At 43.0% G+C, this 23680-nt stretch overlaps 2 protein-coding genes across 8 annotated transcripts in view; one reads left to right on the top strand and one right to left on the bottom strand.

Annotated features, from left to right (window-relative positions):
- Window positions 1-4866, top strand: part of ADCY7 (adenylate cyclase 7) — a 60321-nt gene extending 55455 nt beyond the window's left edge. For all 6 annotated transcript variants that reach the window (XM_084757145.1, XM_084757144.1, XM_084757148.1 and 3 more), the window contains exons 23-27: window positions 138-284; window positions 957-1061; window positions 1256-1370; window positions 2269-2393; window positions 2542-4866. In XM_084757145.1, coding sequence (XP_084613271.1) covers window positions 138-284; window positions 957-1061; window positions 1256-1370; window positions 2269-2393; window positions 2542-2688 — 639 coding nt within the window. In that variant the 3' untranslated portion in view covers window positions 2689-4866. The remainder of the gene's footprint in view (window positions 1-137; window positions 285-956; window positions 1062-1255; window positions 1371-2268; window positions 2394-2541) is intronic.
- Window positions 4867-7079: 2213 nt separating this feature from the next.
- The window catches only part of BRD7 (bromodomain containing 7), a 33675-nt gene continuing 17074 nt past the window's right edge, over window positions 7080-23680 (bottom strand). Inside the window, exons 7-17 of one of the 2 annotated variants that reach the window (XM_084757158.1) lie at window positions 20597-20781; window positions 19545-19668; window positions 18940-19015; window positions 17072-17179; window positions 16402-16537; window positions 14117-14228; window positions 12006-12062; window positions 9019-9133; window positions 8630-8773; window positions 7842-7985; window positions 7080-7312 (exon numbers count right to left, since the gene is read on the bottom strand). In XM_084757158.1, the coding sequence (XP_084613284.1) occupies window positions 7257-7312; window positions 7842-7985; window positions 8630-8773; window positions 9019-9133; window positions 12006-12062; window positions 14117-14228; window positions 16402-16537; window positions 17072-17179; window positions 18940-19015; window positions 19545-19668; window positions 20597-20781 (1257 nt within the window). In that variant the 3' untranslated portion in view covers window positions 7080-7256. The remainder of the gene's footprint in view (window positions 7313-7841; window positions 7986-8629; window positions 8774-9018; window positions 9134-12005; window positions 12063-14116; window positions 14229-16401; window positions 16538-17071; window positions 17180-18939; window positions 19016-19544; window positions 19669-20596; window positions 20782-23680) is intronic. The other variant, XM_084757159.1, reaches the window with a different exon arrangement.

Raw genomic sequence — 23680 nt, 5'->3', positions numbered from 1 at the left:
GTATAAAGCCATCTCCTAGCTGCACTCACTGTCACAGCTCACACAGCCAAGCAGCCTGGGGTGCCTGTCTCCACCAGGATGGAGCCCCTAGGTAGTGGTCTCAGTCAGGGTCCTGTTTCTCCCCTCCCCTGCTGCAGGACTGGTACCATCAGTCTTATGACTGTGTCTGTGTCATGTTTGCATCTGTTCCGGATTTCAAAGTGTTCTACACTGAGTGCGATGTCAACAAAGAAGGGCTAGAGTGCCTTCGCCTGTTGAATGAGATCATTGCTGATTTTGATGAGGTACAGCCTGACTAGTCATTATAGGGGTGTGCAGCTTGCCACCTGTGTGTTAGCAAGGGCAGGGTGGAGGCTCAGTGGGAGAATTCAAGCTCAGCTATGTGTGAGGCTCGGCTGGAAACTATATTCTATTAAACACTAAGAGACACACTTATTTATTGAGTAAGCTAACTAAAAAAAAAAAAGATTTATTTATTATATCTACAGAGTTCTGCCTGCATCTTATTGTAGATGGTTGTGAGCCACCATGTGGTTGCTGGGAATCGAACACAGGACCTCTGGAAGAGCAGGCAGTGTTCTTAACCTCTGAGCCACCGCTCCAGCCCAAGTAAGCTAACTTTTATTAAATCTCTACTGGACATGTACTAAAATGTAGATTTAGGTCCTTCCAGACAATTTTGACTCAGGCTACACACATGCTGTCAACCATTTCAGGAAGTCAGTTTGGGCTAAACTTTGTGGGAGCCACCAATCCACCTCTAAGTAACTGATGCTGGGTTGATTACTCTTAAAGGATTGGAGTCCCGAGAAGGAACGGGAGATGATGATGGGGGCTGTGTTCTCACCTGCAGCCGTCAGCTCAGATGGCCATGGCTGAGCTGTCTGCACTGTGTGTGGGAAGGAGGCTCCTTCCTCTTAGCATCAGGACTTCCTAGGCTTCTGTTTGGTTTGCAGCTGCTGCTGAAGCCCAAGTTCAGTGGTGTGGAGAAGATCAAGACCATTGGTAGCACCTACATGGCTGCCGCAGGGCTCAGTGCCCCGTCAGGACATGAGAACCAGGTATCCCAGGCCTGTGTGAAAGTAACTACAGGCCATCCCCAGTCCCATCACCTTCTAAAGGTGCTGTGTCAGGAGGCCTCTGACCTTTGTAGTGCAGCCTGGAGACCCCTGGTGGGAACAGGAACCCTATCCCCATGGGATGTACTTGCCCTCAGTCAAGGCTGCAGAGTGGGGATGCAATCCATTTCCTGCAGGACCTGGAGCGGCAGCATGTGCACATCGGTGTCTTGGTTGAGTTCAGCATGGCCCTGATGAGCAAGCTGGATGGAATCAACAGGCACTCCTTCAATTCCTTCCGCCTTCGAGTTGGTGAGGGCTCCAAACGGGCAGCTCAGCCTTGCACACGCCCTCATTGGAGGGCACCCCAGGCCCTCTGCTGTGAGGCTTCAGCAGACCTTCTGATATTATCATTAACACTGACCTTCCTTGCATATGCTCATGTAGTTACCTTTGGGGGCAGAGTGTGTATTTATGAGTGGATGCATGTATGGAGGCCAGAGGGCAACCTCAGGAGCTGAGTACCTTATTTCTTACTGTGTCTCTGGGACCTGGAGCTTGCTAATGAGGTTAGGCTGGCAAGTGAACCCAAGAGATTTGCCTGTATCCACACCCCCAATTTTAGGGTTACAAGTGTGTCAGCACACTTTGTACATTGAGTGCTGGGTATCCAACTCAGCTCCTCATGTGAGCTTACTCCCTAATGCCTTTTTATTAGAAAATTTAAAATTACACTTACTGTGTGACATACCACAGTACAAGTGAGGAGGTCAAAGAACACTGTATAGGGAGCTGGTTCTCTTTGCATTGTGTGGGTTCTGGGAATTCAGCTCACGTCATCAGACTTGGTGGCATCTTTACCTGATGTGCCATCTTGCCAGCCACAAACCTTCTACCTTTGAAAATTCAGTAATAACTATATAAATACAGGGCCACATCATGCTGCAAATAAAATATAGAGAATAAGACAAATTTATTAAACCTAACTAGTCACAACCAGCTTTAAGGGCAGGTACTTAAAGCCTGCTTATTTTTGTTAAAAAGGGAAATTAGAAGATACTAGGGAAGAGCTAGTGAGTCCTGGAGTACAGACAAGAAGCAGCTGGGCCCTTCAGCTTCAGGGGCATCAGAGCTTGGAGAGAACAGACCTGCACCCCTCTGCGGGCTCCCTCAGTGTCACTATACATGGCTAACTGTAAACCATCTTAAGGCATAAACCATGGGCCTGTGATTGCTGGAGTGATCGGAGCACGCAAGCCTCAGTACGACATCTGGGGAAACACAGTCAATGTTGCCAGCCGCATGGAGAGCACTGGAGAGCTTGGGAAAATCCAGGTAAGTCTACTGTGAAGCACTGACTCAGGGGAAAACATCCTCCCCAAAGGAGCCCCACTCTAGCCATCATTGTCAGCAATAGACAACAGGCACACTGCTTGTTAGCCATCCCCTGCCTCTCTGAAGATAGGGCTCTTTTTCATTTTAGGTTACAGAAGAGACGTGCACCATCCTCCAGGGACTAGGATATTCTTGTGAGTGCCGAGGACTGATCAATGTCAAAGGCAAAGGGGAGCTGCGGACTTACTTTGTGTGTACAGACACCGCCAAGTTTCAAGGACTGGGACTGAACTGAGAAGTCTGGTGGTCAGGCTCCTTCCCTGAGGGAGCCAAGACTGCTGCCCCGTGCCAGCGGCAGATGGCTGTGTGGCTTCTTTGGACTTGCACTACAGGATGGCTCTGACCCGATTCTGTTTGAAGCAGCTACTAAGTTATACACAGAACCTCTGTGCTGAAGCCCGTGCAACTCCAAGTTAGCAAGACGGCTGGTTTATTCCTGGCGGTGTTTGTTCCCAGGGTGCTGGGGAAGAGATCTTAGTACATCATCAAGACAGACATCAGCCCTGGTGGCCAGTAACTAGCATATACAGGGAGACAAACCCTCTCCTGGCTACAGGAGGCTCAGCTAGGCTGTCTAGCACTGGTGAAGCCTCCTTTCTTTCCATCAGTACCCATCATGGGATGCTAATCTCCTGCACAGGCATTCTGGCAAATGAGGTTAGTGTGCACATTGGCAGGTAGTCTTAAGCAGTAGAGGAAAACCTTCAAATTGACACTTGTCACTTTTTAACCTTCCTGGCTTATGTTTGAAATGGATGTGTCATTGTAGTCAGAGTTTTATCTTTACTATTGTTAGATGCTACACAAAGATCTCCTTTCTAGTATATTTTCTTTTTAACCCCCTGACTATAAGTAAATAGATTTCTGTCCAGCGTCAGTTTATAGGATTGGCTTTTGCAGGAATAGAGTTCTAAGCAGCAAGATGACCAAGAAACAATAAAGCTTTGGATCGACAATCAAGCATTTTGACGCAAGTCTTCTGGGATAAGGTTCAGGAAGCCAAAAACCTAGAAATTTGGTATAATGTTTCAATTTTTTTGTCTGCACTTTATTTATTTTTTTTGGAGACAGGGTCAGCCTAGGTTGGTTTCATATTTTCAACCCTCCTGTTTCATCTCCCGAGTGCTTCAGTTACTGATGTGCACTACTGTGCCCAGCTTTTTTTCTGTGGGAAAGCCTGTGTGGGCTTGGACAACCTGTGTGCCACCTGCCTTTTCTCCAATCTTCTGAGCTGACTCTGCGGAGCTTCAAGTACAATTTACCTGGCAGGAACATGTGCTGAAGACCCTGGCCTGTGAATTGAGCCCCTCAACAAATGCCAAGCTGTTCTCACTCAGCTTTGTAGGATGATGTCTTACTGTGCTCCAGACCATTCAAAGTGAGATGACCAATCATCTTACTCCTTTTTGGAAATGACTTCACTGCCACAGAACTTCACTACATCATGGTATTCTTAGCTAGTAGTCACCAAGGAACCTCCTAAAGTACAGGAAAGTATGCACACAGGAGTCTGCAAATGATGTAAGTGCTGCAGCCAGGATGTCTGACCAGTCAGGTTTACTTGGGACTTTGGTCCAAAGATGAGTGGCCGGGGATGCAGAGGGGAGGGAGAGAGGACCCTGTCTGCCTCTGCTGTGTTCGGTGGAGCTTGATCAGCCCAGCAAGAAGGGCTGATTCTTGTTTGCACAAAGGAATCTAGTAGTGGCCAGGGCTTCCCAGCAAGGCTCCCCTGGGGAGTTAGGAAAGTTCCTGCTGAGGCCACAATGCAGTTCAGACACAGCAAAATTGAACCTCCCTGAGGCTGACACATTTCTACTCTTGCAACATTCAAGTTACTTTTCCCTCCAGCAACAGAAATCCTAGCTTGACTTTAGAAGTAATTGGCTACCATTTATGTACTGTTCTCTATTTTTAACTGAAGCAGTGTGCTAGGAGTAGTTTTAAGTTATTGTTCAGGTCATAAGAGCATAACTGACAAAAAAAAAATCACTTGGAAGTTAAAGCATACATACCTGTTTTTTAATTTCCAAGCCATTTCTTCACAGGTGTCTTATAGGACCCCCCCCCCCTTTTTTTTAAACCCTTCTATGGGTCAAGGATTTGTTTCAGGATCCCCTCGTAGCCTTCACTGATTAGACAGTAACACCCTAAGTCTTCTGGCTCACTTAAGGACACTTCCTGACCAAAGATGATGATTATTGTGTACTTCATGGGTAACAGGTCAGTACTGTGAATGGGTACAAGCAAATAACTATGGTTTCTTCTATATGTTTACTACTTATAGATCAATAATTTGTCTCTGTTTTGTTTCATTTTCATAAGTCATCAGTGCCTGGCTTTTTATATGTCCAACCAACAACTGAAAACCTGAATGTCCTAAGGTGTTTTGAATTAAATTTCTGGGTCTTAAGGAGCTGACTTGTGCAAAGTAGATCTACTGGTGAAAAATGGATTACGTATTTGAGACAAGGTCTCATGTACCCCAGGATGTCCTCAAACCTTCAGCTCCTAACTTCCCATCTCTACTCCTATAGTGATAGGATTATAGACATGTGCTGCTACTGTGTGTGTGTGTGTGTGTGTGTATACATGCTTATATGATGTGTGGCCTGCATGTGTAGAGATCAGAAGACAGCCTTGAGTGTTAGTCCTCATCTTCTACCTTGAGATAGTTTCCCACTTCTGTTGTTACATGAACTTTGAGGGATTCGCTGGTCCCCACCTCCTATCTTCCCATAGGAGTGTACAGGTTATAGACATGCATGCTACTGCATCCATCCTTTTACTTGGGCTCTGGGGACTCAGACTGCCAGGCTTGTACATGAGCTTTAATCACTGAGTCACCCTCTACCTGCAGCTCACCATGGCCAATTTAGATGGTCCTGAGGGCCACACTCCAGGCTTCATGAATGCTAGCCGAACATTATATCAACAGACTCCACTCCTCAGCCCCTAAATTATATTTTAGAGTCTAAAGTCAGAATTTAAAAAGACTTGATATAAACATACAGGAATTGATCTTTTCTTTAATTAGCATAATGGTCTACAAGAGGGTCACTGTAGTATCTGGAGAAAACCAACTTCACTGTCCTTGTTATTGCTTAAAAATAATTTATTTTTAGTTTATATGCATTGGTGTTTTGTCTACATGTATGTCTGTGTTGTAGACAGTTGTGAGCTGCCATGTGGATGCTGGGAATTGAACCTAGGTCCTTTGGAAGGGCAGGCACTGAGCCTTATCTCCAGCCCCTATCATTAGTTTCAAATCAAGAAAATAGGTTTGTCTTTCTGTCTAGATGTTTTGCAGACAAGCTCTGTAGAAAGATGATATATCTGCCAGTGCCTACAGAGGCGGCCAGAGGTATGAGAGTCTTTGGAACTGAACTTATAGGCAGTTTTGAGCAATGGGAGGCAGGGTCTCATTATGTAGCCCAGTTGGACTCAAACTTATAGCAATCCTTCTGTTTAAGCCTCTCAAGTACCGGGAATTATAAGCATGCGCTACCATACCCAGCTTGCTATTTAAACAGGTTATATTCAGAAAAATTATTTTTCCTTTCAGCTCAGTGATGTGTGATATAAGGAGACATATCTGATGTTCTCCTACTTAATCTGCTTGGTCACTTGACCTTTGTATTTTAGAAATAGGCTAGGATTCAGGGGCACAAAGAGACACAGGTAGCCTTTGGGAAACTGAGCAGAAGCAAGCTCTCCTTTAAGCTCTAGACTACTGTGTGTAAAGGATGATTTGGTTCATCTTATTTGGTATATCCTTTTGCTATAGCTTCAAATAACCGGGGGGAAAAAGAGAGAAGAAAAAAGAAAAGGAAAGAAAATCCACTAGACACACTTTAACCCCATGAATCTCCTAGCCCACTTTTTAAACATTATCTTGAGTGTTTACTTTCCTGGTGTAATGCTAGAAAATCTCTATGGACAGACTATGTTTAAAAAGCTGGGTCCTGGGCCAGTGAGAAGGTTTAGAGAGTAAAAAAGCATTTTTTGACAAGTCTGGTGACTTGAGTTCAATCTATAGAATCCACAATGGAAGCAGAAAACCAATTTCTAAAAGCTGTCCTGAGCTAGGCAGTGGTGCTGCATGGCTTTACTCCTTGGACTCGAGAGGCAAAGGCAGACCTCTGAGTGTGAAGCCAGCCTGGTCTACAGAGCTAGTTCTATGACAGCCAGGGCTACACAGAGAAACCCTGCTTCAAACAAACCAACCAACCGGTTTCCTCTGATCCCTACACATGCACCATGTGCCCATATTTACATAATACACACCTAATGATAATAATGTAACAACAACAATAATAAAATAGCTGGGTCTTGTCAGTTAAACCAGACCAATGTTTGTGGCAGTCTGCAAGGCCACCAGGATGGCCTGCTCACAAGACTACTTTTTAAATGGTTCAGATGAACTCTGGGAAGGCAGATTTTACAACTACCTGTTTATAATGTCTTTTATGGGGGTGGTAAATGTGAAAAGTGGAAGAATTAATTTGTTTTGAGGACCTGCTCCTTTGAAAGAGGATCATGAAAAGGCTTGTGTGTGTTCTAGGCGTCCAACCTCAGACCCAAATCAGAGAAAGGCAAGGAGCAACTCAGCTGACACACTGGCAAGCCTCACAGTCCCAGGTTCAGCTTTATTTCCTAATACAAGTCCAATCTCTGGAACATTAAAAGGAACTGTTCCAAAGCTTAATTAAAACACAATTTACAAATAGTTAATATCTTCTGAAAAGCACCTCCAAGTTCAGGATGAAAAAATATGTACAAAATATAATCAAATACCAGTCTAGTTCAGCTCCTGTCAGGCCCACACTCAGCAGCACTGGTCTCCTTAGGTTCTTCACACTCTGAAGGAAGAAGACAGCACTCAGCATTTTGTCCCACTGTTCTAGCATCCAGGAGAAGCACTGCTCCAGCCCTTCATGCCACACTCACAGCTAAGGAGAAGCCTTGCATTAAGTCATCACTGCAGCTTTTGACAGGTGTACCACATCTATTAATTCTTTAAACAAGATAGAAAACTAAAAGATGCCATGATAAAAACCCATTATTTTGTAATGCTAAAATCTCAAAATTTAAATAAAGCAAAATCAAGCCAGACGAGGGTTTCTTTCTCTCTCTAAAGATTTATTTGCTTATCTATGATGTATACATTGTTGTGCCTGCATGTATGCCTGCACGCCCCAAGGGACACCAGATCTCATAGATGGTTGTGAGCCATTATGTGGTTGCTGGGAACTGAACTCAGGACCTTTGGAAGAGTAGCAGGTGCTCTTAACCTCTTGAGCCATCTCTCCAGCCCCCAGACAAGGGTTCTTAATGTTATCTCAAGGAATATTCACAGAAGTCTCCCACCCACAGAAATAGGGAACCTACCTTGTGTCAAATCTACGAAGCTGTTTCCCACGACGGGGGAAGGAACAGAAATCCCCATTGCTTTTCGGACTCCGTGTATGCTTACAACATCACCTGGAGTCACTTGTTGTGTGAGTTCTTTAAGGTTATTGGTCACTTGTTCAGCTAGGAAAAACAGGAAGATAAGCTCAAGGGACCAAAGTAGTTCCTTAGTCATTTCCCTTTTTCTTTATGTTTGGTTTTTTGAGACGGAGTTTTTCTGTGTAGCCCTGGCTGTCCTGGAACTTGTTCTGGCTGGTCTCTTAAACTCAAGAGACTCATCTGCCTCTTCCTCTCAAGTGCTAGGATTAAAGGTGTGTGCCACCACCACCCAGCACCATTTTATTCTTAAAGAGTCTTGCTATGTAGCCTTTGCTGGCCTTATATTCACAGCAATCCTCCTGCCTCAGCCTCACAAGGACAAGAATTTTGAAGATGGGGTTTCTCACTGAATTAGCTAGACTAGGCAGTGAGCTCTAGGGATCTGCCTGTTCCCACCCTCTCTCACTCAGGCTAGAGATGCATGCCATTACACCTTCATGTGCTGGGGATCTGAACTCAGGCCCTCATGTTGTCATGGCGAACACTTTGCTGACTAAGCCATATGCCTAGCCCCTGATAAACCCCTAAAGAACTATAAATGTATCAATGCAGAAATGCTGCATTCATGGTGTGTTCACTGTAGTTACATTATAGTACTGTCATTTGCTGGAAGCCTTTCTTTCATGCACCCAGCCCTGCTCTACCTCCCGTCACTGAGACAAACATACCAAGGTATATTTCTCTGTAAGAAGGACCCAAGAGACAGATCATATTGGGAGGAGGCCTGGTGCTCAGCCGCTCATTCTGTGCCTCTTGGAGCTCCCTGAGCAATCTTGTAGTCTCATCAAGCTTCCTCTGGAAAACCTCAGCCTCTGTGTGGTAAGAAAAAGAGATTGAAGAAAACAAAGGCAACCCGTGTCTGATCTGTGGTTCTAGGCTTTGTTATAGTTAGCTTAGACTCTAATTGAGGCCAACAGTACAGCTGAGCTCTACTACTCTCTGAACCTAGTTGGCCGAATCTTCCTGTAGTAGACGTTAGGTTAATGAGTTGACATGGCAGCAAGTCTAACTGCCTGTGTTGAGCAGTTTCCAGCGACCTGTGGTCTCAGACACTCACCTTCAGAGTCAAAGACTTCAGCTGGAGCACCAAAGTTTGTTACTGCTTGCAGTGCTGTGAGCCTGTCCTGACTGCTGGACTCCAAACGACCTGTTGGCTCTATTTGTGTATTCTGCTTCAAAAGGAAAAAAAGTTAATTATTTGAGTTTGCTAAACCATGACAGTGCCAAGTAAAAATGAGTATGATAGCTTTTGCTTACAAGCAAAGTTATTCCACCTAGTCACCTTACAGTCATAATTTTGGTTATGTCTTCCAAGAACTCTTTTAAAATGCTGTTCTCAGATCTTGGCCAAAAAAAGCGTCCATAAATCCACACTTCTCTGTAATGACATGACAGCTTATGCAATTTGCATCATTTGACTCATATTCAACCATTCTGAAGACAAGTACTAAGCGCCTGTCACTGTCTAAACTGTTGCTTTCGGTGACTATGGCAATGCCTGTTTCAGAGGTGACTGTTCCAGCCCAGTCTCTACACTTGCCACTTGCTAGGTCATCAGTCCTGCACGAGAGAACAAAGTCTTAAGAGTTTTATTTCTGGAAACATAAGACTCAGAGTTTCCGTAACTTCAACACAACTTTTAAGAAATGCATCACCCAATTAACAAGTAACCCAAAGTTCATGGTTCCAATTTTACTTGGGTGTTGACAGCACCGTCTGTCTACACATGGCTGAAGAGTGTGCAGGGCACAAAGTGTGTACTTGTGATTCACCTTTGCAGCTAGACCCTTACAACACTACTCAACAGCGTTTTTCTTATCTGAGTTCCTTTCCCATTCTTTGACCAAACACAAGTTGTTGCTGGGATTCTCTCTCCCTAAGATGGCATGGCTATCTAAATACCACCTACTTTATCAGGACCTCACATCACAATTTTCCCTTCCTTCAGTTAAAGCTTGGCTTGAGTCTGTCCTTTCTTAAACATCCCTATATGACCCAGGGCCCTCAAGCTGTGTGAGTCACTGCGGTCTACCCTTTGCCTCTACCATTTTACCGAGATCGCCCTGGTCAAGGTTATGACTGATACTTCCAAGAGCCCTTCACTGGACTCATCTTGCTAAAGCGGCTCCATCTCTGCTAACCATCCTTTCAGAGGGTTCATGCCCATTCAACTTTGGACATCTCCAAGGTTCTAGCCTTCAAGATCTTCCATGCTCTCCTTGGAGAATATCACTGTATGGCTGAATAAAATTAATTTTGTATCATACATGTCAGATTCCCACCATAGCCCAGACTTTGGACTTCTAGGCCCACACCTCCAGTAAAGTCCCAAATACACTTGTCAATCTCTCTGGACCTTTTCTCTCAAAGGTAGGGTCCTTTTCCCTGAAAGTCCTACATGAGCTAACAATGCTATCACCTACCCCAACCCACCAGGTCTTGTCAATTTTTTTATTATGTCTCTCTTTTGTATTACTGAGTAACCTTTTCTTTTGGTGTATTTCCTGAGTTTAGATTCTTGTATGTTAGTTAAAAGGCCAAGCTATTTATTTATTTATTTGCTTACGACAAGTCCCACAGCCTTTTTCTTACACAAACAACAGCCAAGTGTGGTGGCACAGGCCTTTAAGCCCAGCATTTGGGAGGCAGAGGCAGGTGAATCTAAGCCCAGCATTTGGGAGGCAGAGGCAGGTGAATCTCTGTGAGTTCGATGTCAGCCTGGTCTACAGAGTGAGTTCCAGGACAGGCAGGGCAACACAGAGAAACCCTGTCTCAAAAAACCAATCCAATGCAACCCAAACAACAACAATAATAAACAAACAAACCAGGGTCACTCTATATCTACTTGCCATGTAGACGAGGCTGTCCTTACACTCACAGAGATCCACTCCCCTTTGTCTCCTGAATGCTAACAGTAGAGGCATGTGTCATGCCTGGCGTGGAGTTAGTGCACGCCTTTAATCCCAGCACTCAGGAGGCAGAGGCAACGGGATCACTCTGAGGCCAGCCTGGTCTACAAAGAGTTCCAGGACTATTACAGAAAGAAACCCTGTCTTGCGGGGGTGGGGTGGGGGGAAAGGCACATGTCACTACACCCAGCAAGTCCTACAGTTTTTGAATGGTCCCTCTCTTCATAATTTATTACAGTAGCCTACCTTTTGCCTTCTAAGAAACATTTCAGCCTTTTAACACTGCACAGGGACTCATCACTGGGTTTCTACCTACACAGTCTCACCATCTGTCTTCCTCTTTTTGGGAGCCCTGGTCACCTGCTTTCTGAGCTCACTGAGCATATGCCCTGCCTGCTGGGAGAGCGACTGTCTTCATCTTGCCAGGCTTGTTCTTGCTCCTGAAAACAACCTTGAGTGTGCATGCTGGGCAGTTACCCTGTGGTAATGGCTTTGGGTTTCTTTCTTTAAATTCTTGTCTACTACACGAGCTACTTATATATTCCCCAAATTACTTATCTTACTCCAGATGATACCCAATTAATATATTTTTTTAATAAAAATAATCAGCTGGGTGTGGTGTAATCACAGCACTCAGGAAACAGAGGTAGTTAGATTTCTGTGAGTTCCAGGCCAGCCTGGTCTACAAAGAAAGTTCAGGACAGCCAAGGCTACAGAGAGAAACACTGTCTTATCCCTGCCCCCCAAAGTTATAAAAATGATCATTTTTTGAGTTCAAGACCAGCCTGGTCTACAAAGCGAGTCTAGGACTGCCAAGATAACACAGGGAAACCCTGTCCTGAAAAACTAAGATCAACCAACCAACCAATCAATCATTTGTGTGTGTGTATGTGTATGTATTCACAATACACATGCCATAGCAGTATGGTGTTTGGGAGTTCAAAGGAGAATTTCTGTGGAGTCAGTTCTCTTTTTCTTAAGGACTAAACTGTGTCCCCAGGCTTGGGTGACAAAGTATCTTACCTGCTGAGCCATCTCACCAGCCCCAAGTAGTACTGTCATCTTAAAATAGATAAAGCTTAATCATTTAGGTCTCTTAAACTTATTCTCCATTTAAAGGATAAAATGTAAGTACCTCTGCTTCTCTTGCTGTGTCCACCCCTCTGGTCTGGCCTTCATCTTCAGGTGATGACTATATGGATAAAGTAAAAAGTTTTTAAACAAACAGAATATACGCAAATATCAAAGTAAATAGAAAACATTGTTGCCAAGAAAAAACAAGTATTGTGGAAAATAAGAATATATGTATTTTAAACAACTTATTTTAATTTTATGTGCATTGATGTGTTGCCTGCATGTATGTCACAGTGAAGTGTTGAATCGCTTGGAGCTGTAGTTACAGATAGTTGTGAGCTAGCATGTGGGTACTGGGAATTGAACCCGAGTCCTCTGGGAGAACAGTCAGTACTCTTAACTGCTGGGCTATCTCTCCAGCCCCAAGAATATATTTTTAAGCCCAAATTAATTAATGTGATTATTAGCATTTTGAGTCTTTGTGAGTGGCTAGTGATGCTAAGATTCATGCCTGATTACACATAGCCAAGTGTGGCAGTATATGCCTAGTAACTAGCAGCTGGAGGCGGAAGTGGAAGTACCACGCGTCTGAGGAGCTTGGGCTGCATAGATCCTGTCTCAAAAAATTCTTTTTAAAAGAATACTATTATATATTAAGATATTTGGTAATAGTATATAAATACCTAAATATAGTCTTTTAAACACTGCGTCTCTGACAAGGAGATACAGGAATAATTTTAGAGACAAATAGGCATTACAGGAAGCAATATTATCTGATAGTAGAGGCTTACTGTAAAATATACACATGCCACAGAATGTAGATGACTCCCCATGATTGTGTGCGTATTAGTGTAATTCACACATAAAAAGGAACACATCTAGCCTGGTGGTGGAGCACACCTTTAATCTCAGCACTCAGGAAGCAGAAGCCGGTGGATCTCTTGGAGTTTGAGGACAGCGTACTCTACACAGTGAGTTCTAAGACAACCAGGACTGTTACCCGGAGAAACCCTGTCCTGGGGGTGAGGTGGGGGAACACATCATGGACATCAATAAAACTTATCTTTTTGAAGGTTTATACTCTGATTCATCCCATTTCCAATTTCTCAAAGTTGTAAGCCATATAGCCTTTATATGTGTAACTCTCATCTTACTATCTAGAATAAACTCTGAGAGGAGAAACTACTGGATCAAAGGGCAGAAAGACCGTATTTTAAATGTATTACTATAGACACCAAATAAAAGTAATTTGATTTTAACTACTAATTCCAATTAGCTGAGGGAAGGATGAAGTACACTTGTTTTTGAACAGATGAAAAAGTTCCTCCTATCTTTCACGTTCAAGAGGGAAAGCAGCTCATGTGGTAGGATTCTGAAGCAGGAGACACTGACAGAACTTGCTAAGTCACCCAAGCAACTATCACCACCTGTGTAGTTGCAAACAGGGGATAAAGTAGTGAGGTCATAGCCATCATGAAAAGTGATGACTTCAGGGCTAAGAGCATTTGTTCTTGCAGAAGGCTTGGGTCTGATCACCAGCACCCACATGGCAGCTCACAACCATTTGCCACTCCAGTTCCAGGGGATCCAACAGACGTGCACGTGGTGTACATGCACGCAGGCAGGCAAAACACATTCATATACATAAAACAATAAATGTAATTTAAAAAAAATGATGACTTCCAAGACTCCTCTAACTTGGTGACCAGAATGTTCTAGCCATCAGCATCCCTCTCCTGGTTCTAAGCTCCGAGTGTAAATTGTTTTGAGCTGAACTAGGGAGCTCACACTTACTGACAAAAGATGCAACAGAGAAGCATTTCCTTTCTGAGGCTCCCAGTGTGTTGCTATTATGCACTATGAGGAAAGCCACACTCCCCATCCTGTCAGCCAACTTAGTTCCCAGCTCAGCAGCAAGACTCCACTTCATTTCATGAGGCTGCACACCACTTGCTGACTTCTGAGTCTTACCCAAATTAGCAGAGAATGGTCATGTTCCAGCTCTCCCAGACACTGGCAGACACTGTTAGTCCTTTCCGTTCTGTCCTCCACCCATGGCAGGCCATCCTTCCACGGAACGGAGTTTAGCTGTCACACTGGCTAATCCTCCCCTGAATGTCTAGCACTTCAAAGCCGCTTATAAACTGCCTGTTTCTTGAGCAGCGTGCTTACCATGTCCAAGTCCTGTAGGCTCCTGGAATGCCCTCCTTTTGTTAGAACATCCAATAAACTATCTGCCATAACATACGGGTAATCTTGGCATGTGGCCAAAAACTCAGAGATGCTGGAAAAAAAAAAAAGAGTTGGGAAAATCACTTACATATAGAAAGTCTCCATGGCTTAGTGTCTACCACAGCCAATTTTTCCCATCAGATGCCCTGGGTTTATAAAGAAAATGTTCTGTTCAGAAACAACGTTGCACCTGTATACTTACCATCATGAGAAAATTAACGAAACAAAACAAAAAAGCAGCAAAACTGAAATGTTCCTAAGGATCTTCTGAAGAAAACAAAGATGTCAGCAATGGGGCCTCATTCCCCTTAATAACCTCACTCACCTCAGGATTTTCATATATATATCAAACCCTCCATAAACAGGTATCACAAGCTTAAAATACCCCAAATTGAAATGTCAGCTACTTTCCCCAAGTGTTCTAAAACCATCCCCCTTTCAGAAAACTGCAAGTCTGAAAACCCTGGTATTATCCCGGCTTCTCTTACCCTCCAGTTAAAAGCCAGCAACCTACTAATTACCAACCCTTGGCACCACAATGGCTATGTCCCTGGTCTACTGCTCATGTCCTGGTTTCTGCCCTAGCAGCCCAACTTTGTATAGCTGCCAGAGTGGTCAATTCAGAATCACAGGCCAGATTTGTGCCACCGACCAACCAAGTACCCCTAGTCCTCCCACAGTGACTCTGGTGAGCGCTGCTTTCCTCTCCACCTGTTCCGTTCCTTAAAGCTCCTCCTGATACTGGGTCAGGCAAGCTGTCACTTCAGGTCCCTTGCTTAGCTCCTTCAGAGCCAGGATGTCCTTCCTTCATAGAGGAGCACTGCCAGTTCCCTCTCCTGTCACTTTGCTGATGTAGCATTACCTTTCCCTGAGCCTTTGTCCTGCTCCAAAGCTCTGTCACTATCTGACAGGAGAACAGGGTTCTGTTATGGAAGAATGTCTGGTACACAGTGGGCACCCACTGCTGATTTGAGGATTGCCACAGTGAGGAATCTAGAAGGAATGTGTCCCGTTCTGTGGAGTCTAAGAATAAGAATTGCTCAATCTGAAACCATAGTCAGTCCTAACTTAGGGATCCTGTCTGGAAACAACACAATCACACACACTAACATGTGAATGATTGGAGTTAAATGTGCCCCTGCCAAATATAAATAAACAAACCCCAAAGCAACAACAAGACCCCAAACCAGGGCACTGGTTAATCTACTGGACTAAATTCTTGAACAAGTTACTAGTGTCGAGAAAAGAAAATGTAGGTTCAAAGGCCCATCCTGGGCCACGGTCCTGGTGAACTGGAACAGTATCTCATTAAACTGATCAGAAACAAAGCACTGAGCATCCTGAAGAGGGAGTAACTACAATGGTTTGGCTGGCACAGGACAGTCAAGCTGTCCTGAATGGCTTAGGGGTAGTGCTTTGTGGTTCTTAAACTGATCACGTCTGAAACATAACTGACATGTAAGGTTTTATAGGAAAGCAGTTTCTAATGTAAGAAGCTCCTGAACTTCAGTAACAGAAACATCTTTAAAAAGGTATCTCTGTAGCCAGCAGTGGTGGAGCACACCTGTAATCCCAGTACTCAGGAGGCAGAGTTTGAGGCCAGCCTGGTCTACAGAGTTCCAGGATAGCCAAAGCTACACAAAGAAGCTCTATCTCAAACAAAACAAAACAAACAAAAAATTCCAACCTCCAAACAAACCAAATAAACACATCTCCCTCTGCCCATCCCTCAGTATACTTGGGGACTGACCGGAGCCTCTACTCCCACAGATGTCCTCATCACATATCAAATTATATTTAGGCAACTTGTAGAATCCAGCTCAGAAACATTTCTGAGCTCGGAGAATTGGGTCAGTAGTTAAGAGCATTTGAGAACCTGGATTTGACCTACAACATAGCTGACAACTGTCTGTAACTGCAGTCCCAGGGGATCCAATACCCTTTTCTGACCAACTCTAGCACCAGGCTGGTATATGTGGGGCATACAGGCAAAGCACTCATACATATAATAATAGTAACAGTAATAAAAAATAAAATAAATCTACAAAATAAAGATATTTCTATTAAAGTACTACAAAGGCCAATACCAGGAAGATATGTCCTCTAAAAGACTATTAAACACATTTTCTATCATTTACATAACTTTGTAAGTCTACCTATGAATCACACATTATACATTAATATTTCAGGAAAAAGCATGTTCAGAGTATTAAGTGGGGGCTTACCTGAAATTGTTTGGAAGGTCAGAGTCTTCCCCATATGTTGAATAGATTAAATCAGAATCATCTTTGCTGATATTGGCAAATGTAGAGTCATAATGTGGGGCATAAGAACTATAGGGTCCATAATTCAAGTATAACACTGTCAAAAAAATTTAAATGCTATGGTAGCGTTTAAAACTGTCAATGTACCTTTTGATTTTATTAAAAGATAATACCTTCTAATTTCACTGCCCTGTATATAAATAAATCTAAGACACTCCCAGTAGGTACAGTCATCCCTCAGTATACTTGGGGACTGACTGGAGCCTCTACTCCCACAGATGTCCTCATCACATACCAAATTATATTTGGGCAACTTACAGAATCCAGTGTAAGTGTTTTATACTGTACTGTTTAAGGGATATTGTCTTTCTGTCCTATTTCTGACCTGTTGAATGAGTACTGTTGAAGCTGGAAAGAGAGAGACACCTGCACCAAAGAGCATCTACACAAGGGAATTACTACTACAGAGAAGGGAGGAAGAAACTCTGAATACTAACAACCAATTTTCCAGTGTCTTAGACGCTGACAATGAATTGCTATTGTAAAAATACCACCAAGACCTAGCAAATGAAGCCATGAATAATAATTTCCCTTTCTTTCCCCACTTCCCTGAAACAGGTGGGGGCCTCACCTGGGGTTACTCGGTTCCTTTTATCCTCTTTGAAGCCCTGCAGGGTATTCACTCCAGACTGCAGTCTTCCAGTTGTCATCCCCAGTCTTACAGGGCAGTAGCCTGGCTCTACGGCAGAAAACTCAGCACAATGACAGAGGCACACATGGCAGTGAGGCAGAGATGTCACTTTATCTATTCGATGTGAAGGAGGTTGGGCAGATTTTACTCTGTTCATTTTGTTTGTTTGTTTTGTTTTTCAAGATGGTTTCTCTGTGGAGCCCTGGCTGTCCTGAAATTCTCTGTAGACCAAGCTAGCCTCAAACTCAAGGGATCCGCCTACCTCTGCCTCCTCCTGAGTGCTGGGATTAAAGGTGTGTGTGCCACATCACCTGTCACTCTATCCAGTTTTTAAGCTAAGAAAATGTGAAGTTGGAAAGGAATGTGGCTCAGAACATAAACCTGGTCCTCTTCATTATACTGCACTGCCTTGTTGAATTCTTTATTATCATGCCACACGTCACTCACAAATAAATTTTTATTAAAAGTAGCCTCAACAGAGTGTCATGCACCTAAACCCCAACATGAAGAAAGCTGAGGCTTTTTGAGACAGGATCTCACATAGGCCAGGTTGGCTTTTCTGCCTCTGTATTCCACATGCTGGGATGAGACCTAGTTTCTATGGTGCTGGGCATGGCTTTGCTCTTGCCTGGCCAGCAGTCTTATCAACTGAGCTAGTCCTATTACTGGTCACTGAATATAGGCTTACCCTTTCGGTTTCAGAACGCATCAAGCTCTTCCACTGCTATCCCTGAATCCCTTAGCTCACGCTTTCTTTTGTTTTATTTTGTTGTTGTTGTTGTTGTTGTTTTCCCGAGACAGGGTTTCTCTGTGTAGCCTTGGCTGTCCTGGACCCACTTTGAAGACCAGGCTGGCCTCGAACTCACAGGGATCCACCTGCCTCTCCTTAGTTCACTTATGACATGACCCTAAATATCATCTCCTTTAGGAAGCCCTCCCTTTCTATCAAATCCTAGGCAGCCACACCTTGTCTTAGACACAATTATGGCCGAGCTACTTGGCTAGGGCACTTAAGGATTGCAGACAGCCGTTTAGGGAGTACTCATCTCATGGCCCTCATCGTTTCCTGTGATGTTTCAGGTGTCTTTACTCTTCTACCCCACAGGGTGTTAGAGTAAGGGACTTTTCTCATTTGCTTCCTTTCATATGCCTTGTGTAACTTACGTTCGGCTCCAAAGACAGTGATTTACCCACAGCAAAGAATGACTACTGGACATCACTTCCTAAATGTAGGAATTCTGTTAGTATCCACTTCTGTGTTCCTACTACATTCTCATGATAGTATAAAAATGCATTATCTACTAAACAAATTAATCTAGGCAGAAGCTAAGCTAGTTGTTAGCACAAAACATACAGCACCCAGACTTGTTCTCAGTGGTTAAGAGTTGGATTTATTAGTTTTCAGGTTGCTTTAAACGTGAATGTTGTGTTAATGGTTTGGACATGAAGTGCTGCTCAAAAAGGCTGTACTGAAAGGCTGCACACATCTACTCTGGGAAGTTCTAGAAAATGAAGTAGGTCACTGGCGGTCAAGTTCTTGGCAGGGTCTTGTCCTTGCCCTCCTGTACCCCCATAAGGGGAGTAACTGCTACTGCATGCTCCAACCACCTCTTCTACCTCAGCAGAAGCTCAGCATCAATGGAGCCAAGAATTCTGGACAGAATCCTCTCAAAATGTGTACCCAAGTAATAATGAGTCCTTTTTCCTGTGACCTGTATCCTGTCAAAAGCAAAGTCTGACCAACATGCACGTTTTACTGTCCTTTGCAAACAGTACCAGGTTCACAGAGTCGGAAACTGAGATCCTACCTCCTACAATGGGATCCACAGGATGGAGAAGTCCCAACGTTGTTGTTCCATCTGGTTTTCTTCTTTCAAATTCACACTGAAATGACCGAAGTAGCAGTGGAATAAAGTTTAACACATTCTATATAGAGAGAACACTAGCCATCAAACGGAACACCCTAGGCTATCATCATTAAATTCAGAACCCTCATCTTCAGAGCTATGTCTACAAGGTACTGATAGGCTAGAGAAATGGAAGCTGAGAAAATCTAATTTTGAGAAGCTGTGTGGGCCATTAGTTCTCCCAAACTATAAACAAAAACCGATCAAAACTACCACAGGTGCACAAACTGCTGGGGGTTGGAAGGTGGGAAGGTGAAGCCATGTATGAATCTACCTGGTTGTAAAACCAATATAATCAATACAGTGTAAGTTCAAAAGACCAGAATCTAAGTTAGGATAAAGTCTGCTGCCAGGCATGGAGGTGCACACCTGTAATTCCAGCATTATGAGGGGCTGAGACAACTGGGTAATGACTTAGTGATGGCAGTTCTACGGCAGGTACAATGACATGGACACAAGACATCAAAAAGCTACTGGTCTGAGGGTGGAGAGAAGGTGGCCTTCACCTGACTGTTTGCTGGTCGCCGTGTCAGCTTGCCCCCCGACTCTTGGACAACGCGCTCAATCTGCTCGTGCTCCCTTTCTGAGTTGCTGCTTCTCCATTTGTCTTCAAGCACATCTTTGTCTTTCCTGAGACACATGTTAACACAAAGTTAAAAAGAAGTATCTAATTAAGTAAAATGAAAAATATTAAAAGGCACCCCAAAGATGAACACAGGAAGTAGAGACACTTGTCCTACGGTCACCAGTGTTACTCCCCAGCAACCTGGCAACGGGTACTAGTGGTACTTGCCTTACACATTTTTTTCTGGGTACAGTCTTGAAAGTAAATTTTAATGCAAATACTATTTTGAAGAGGAAGTCTAAAATTTAAGTTAAACTTTCTTTGCATTATGAGAGCAAAGACCCAAAATGCTAATTCTAACTTTCCAGTATGGCTGGCAAAGAAGTACTCAGTAATTAGTGGTGTGAGTGGGTAGCCATGCCAGAGAACTAACAGCAGCTCTTCGGTTGAAAATGTGACACCTCAGTGTCAACCCATCCACTTAGGAACCCCTAAGTTTCTATGCAATTAAGTTATATAAAACACTTATGGAACCGAACTCCTTGACACTATAATGCCTTAATTTTCTGTCTTAAAACTAGTAAAAACATTTATTTGGAATTGTTCTATGAGCTGTTCGGTCAATTTCATACAGTGCTGTATATGACAAGATGGGTATCAGACTACTAAAATGCACTTTTACATCAAGAAAGGCAGTATGGATGTATGGGTACTTGGTTTTCCCAAGTCAAACTTGACTTAATACTCCTGTCTTGCTAAACAAACAAACAAACGTTTGTATTGCCAAATGTATTACTTTAAAAAAAAAAAAAGATTTATTTATTATGTACATATTGCTCTGCATGTACACCTGCAGGCCAGAAGAGGGCACCAGGTCTCATTATAGATGGTTGTGAGCCACCATGTGGTTGCTGGGGACTGAACTCAGGACCTCTGGAAGAGCAGTCAGTGCTCTTAACCTCTGAGCCATCCCTCCAGCCCCAAATGTATTACTTTTTATTGTCCTTTGTGGGGCTTTTGAAGGCTTGTGTCTCGGCATCTCCAGAGTCTTCCCTCGCTCGCTGCCAGCAGCCACTGTCCTCCCCACTTTGAGAGGCATCTGTTCTATCTTTCTGCTTCCGAGTTTTCTGCAAGTCTGACATGAAGTCAATACTCTGCTTCAGGCTCTGAATTCTCTCCTAAAAATATTTTAAAAAATATTATATGACTGTTAATGAGTAATGCATACCTGCTATCAGAGTCTGCACTTATTAATGAGGGAAGAGAAACAAATATAAGTACACCAAAGGAACAAGGAAGAAAAAGTCCATTTAATTCAGACCACTTAATTTCCATTGTAAGAGGAGGCTTTACAAATATACTGTACCGTGAAAAAGTTAACAAGGACAAAGTATGAATTGGGACTAAGAATTCATACAGGTTTATCTTCTGAAGGCTAAGGAGTGATTGAGGACTTAGGATCTTTATATTCTGGAATCCTATGGTGGATTCCAGATGATTAGCATTTTGCTGTGTGAAAACAACATGCGTTAGGGGAGAATAAGTGGCTGGTAGCATACTTTTTCATAGTGCATAATGTTCTTGCTAACCAGAAAAAACTTGGCTCCTATTTTGTTAAGCACATGCTTAATTTTCTACTGCAATAATGTGCTGTGAAAATTTCATTTGTTAGGGATTTGAGGTTTCTGGATATATTTTATAGAAGACAAATTTGTTCCTACAGATGACTCTGCCTTTTTAGCTCTGAGAGTTTCTACCAGATAAACCAGAAGCACCACCTCCTGAATGAACACTGTAACAGCATTGGAAGCTTTTGTGGAGAAACAGAAACTAGGAAGAACTAGAAGTCAAATAACAGCAACATGGCCCAGAAAGGAGTGATTCCCTAAGGCCAGAGAAATAATGCTGAACCCCCAGGCCTCTTATCATTGCACTGTTAAGTGGTACAGCCAATGACAAACACCCAAGAGCGTGACTCCTGGACACTTTTGGGTTTTTGAGACAGGGTCTCATATAGTTCAAGGTGGCCCCAAACTCATCATGTAGATCTTGGTCCTCCTGCCTCCCTGACCCTACCCCTTATGCAGCACTGGGGACTGAACCCATGGCTCTGTGCATGCTTTGCAAAGTACTCAGCCAACCGAGCTATCTCCAGTCTCTTTACTTGGCTTTTAACCTAATTGTAAAACTATGGAGTGATGCACCAGACTATAAATAAACGAAGACACGATAGAGGCCAAGTATGCTCTCTAATAATGATAATGTATAATAAAAACAGTTATTTAACTAAAAACATATACTAGGGCAAATTCCTACAGTGGAGGGTAAAGGGATACTTACTGTCAAGCTGTCTTCCAGGAAGATTTTATCAGTTTGCACCAGTATTTGACAGTTTCTCTTAATTAGTGCCAAACTCAACAGTATCATTAAAACAAAAACAAAACAAAACAAAACAAAACAAACAAACAAAAAAACTCCCACTCAGTATGCTTTTTAAAACTGTGCTATTTTACTTCATACTTCTCAACAGTGAGTTGGCTATTCACTGCATATATCACTTAGGTAAGGTCTATTTATCCGTGGATCCTTAGTACTGGCAACAGACTGACACTGTAGCCACTTAATAAACAGCCACACAAGCAGATTTAGATCACAAATTCTCAGTAATTTTTAAAATTTCCATTCCATAATTTTGTAAAGCATTGAATAAAAAAACATTTAGGGACATTGTTAAATATGACGTATGTAATACTAAAGTATAAACAAGAAAAAAAAATTCTAAATTTAGAAATGTCATGGGAAAAAGTTTAATTTTACTTAGAAAGCAATGCATTTTCTTTTTTTGTAATTCATGTCTCCACATAAGCATGCTGTTTAATATAGCCTTCCTTCCTTCCAAGAAGGCTTACTAAATCCTGGCCTCAAGCCACCTTTTGCCTTAGAGTCCTGACACTTGGTGGAGTGCTTTTCTCTGTACCAGACAGCTCTGAGTTAAGCACCAACCCCATGTACAGGACAGAAGCCGAGAAAGGCTGCACAGCCAGGTCACCCAGATTCTAAACAGCAGGGAGAGACACAACGCTACAAATACTGCTATTTATACCACAAAAAAGGGGACCAGAACATAGCATTCTCTCAAGTATTTACAGTGATCTTTGCTTTGCTTTCTGTTGCTATTTTAAGAGACAAGAACCTCACTCTGTAGCTTATAGCGGCCTCAAACTCCTGATCCCCCTCCTTCCAACTCCCAAGGGTTGAGATTATATCCCCACGCCTGGCCATCAGTTCTTTCTTTATAAAAACAACAGATGTGTTAAGTATTAATATTTGAGTGTAATGGAAAGTGACGGCTATTACCATTTTTTCAATGAGTACTCGTAAGATCTGTCTCTGAAAAGATACCATCCATGGAAAGGAGTGCAGACTCTCTTGGGAGTCTACACTGCTACACTATGTAGTGTTAACTCAGAGAGTCTACATTTAAAGATGCAGAACCACCGTTGTGAAGAGCTCTTCTACCTAGAGTGTAACTCGAAAGGAGGTGGGGCACAAGAGAGCTGCAACTCCAAGACATTTTTAAAAAACAAGACAGGGAGAGAGAAGGGAAAGGGGACAAACTAATCCTCCTGTGCCCAGTAAACTCCACAGACATTTCAGTTTGTTCGCTTGTTATACTGACTATACCGTTTAGAGAAAATTGGTTAAAAGAAAGAAAAAATAATAGCAAAGCACCACTAGACATTTCCTTAAAAATCAATTACACACTGGGTGTGGTGGTGCTTTAATCCCAGCACTTGGGAGGCAGAGGCAGGCAGATTTCTGAGTTCAAAGCCATCCCAGTCTACACTGCAAGTTCCAGAACAGTCAGAACAACATAGTGATATCCTGTTACAAAACAAAAAACAGCAAAAGATATATATTTCTCCCCCCATCTCATATTTATTTTGGAGTGAATGAAGACTGTATTTTCTCTATGTACTTTTAAAATAAACAGGCCAGGTTTTTTAAAAAAAATATTTTTTAGGTTTTTCAAGACAGGGTTTCTCTGTGTAATAGCTCTGGCTGGCCTAGACTTGA

Source organism: Acomys minous, assembly GCF_964271855.1.
Source record: "Acomys minous genome assembly, chromosome: 14".
In the NCBI taxonomy this organism is placed as follows: domain Eukaryota; kingdom Metazoa; phylum Chordata; class Mammalia; order Rodentia; family Muridae; genus Acomys; species Acomys minous.
The sequence above is the reverse complement of the archived record's forward strand: the minus strand, read 5'-3'. Positions and strand labels throughout refer to the sequence as shown.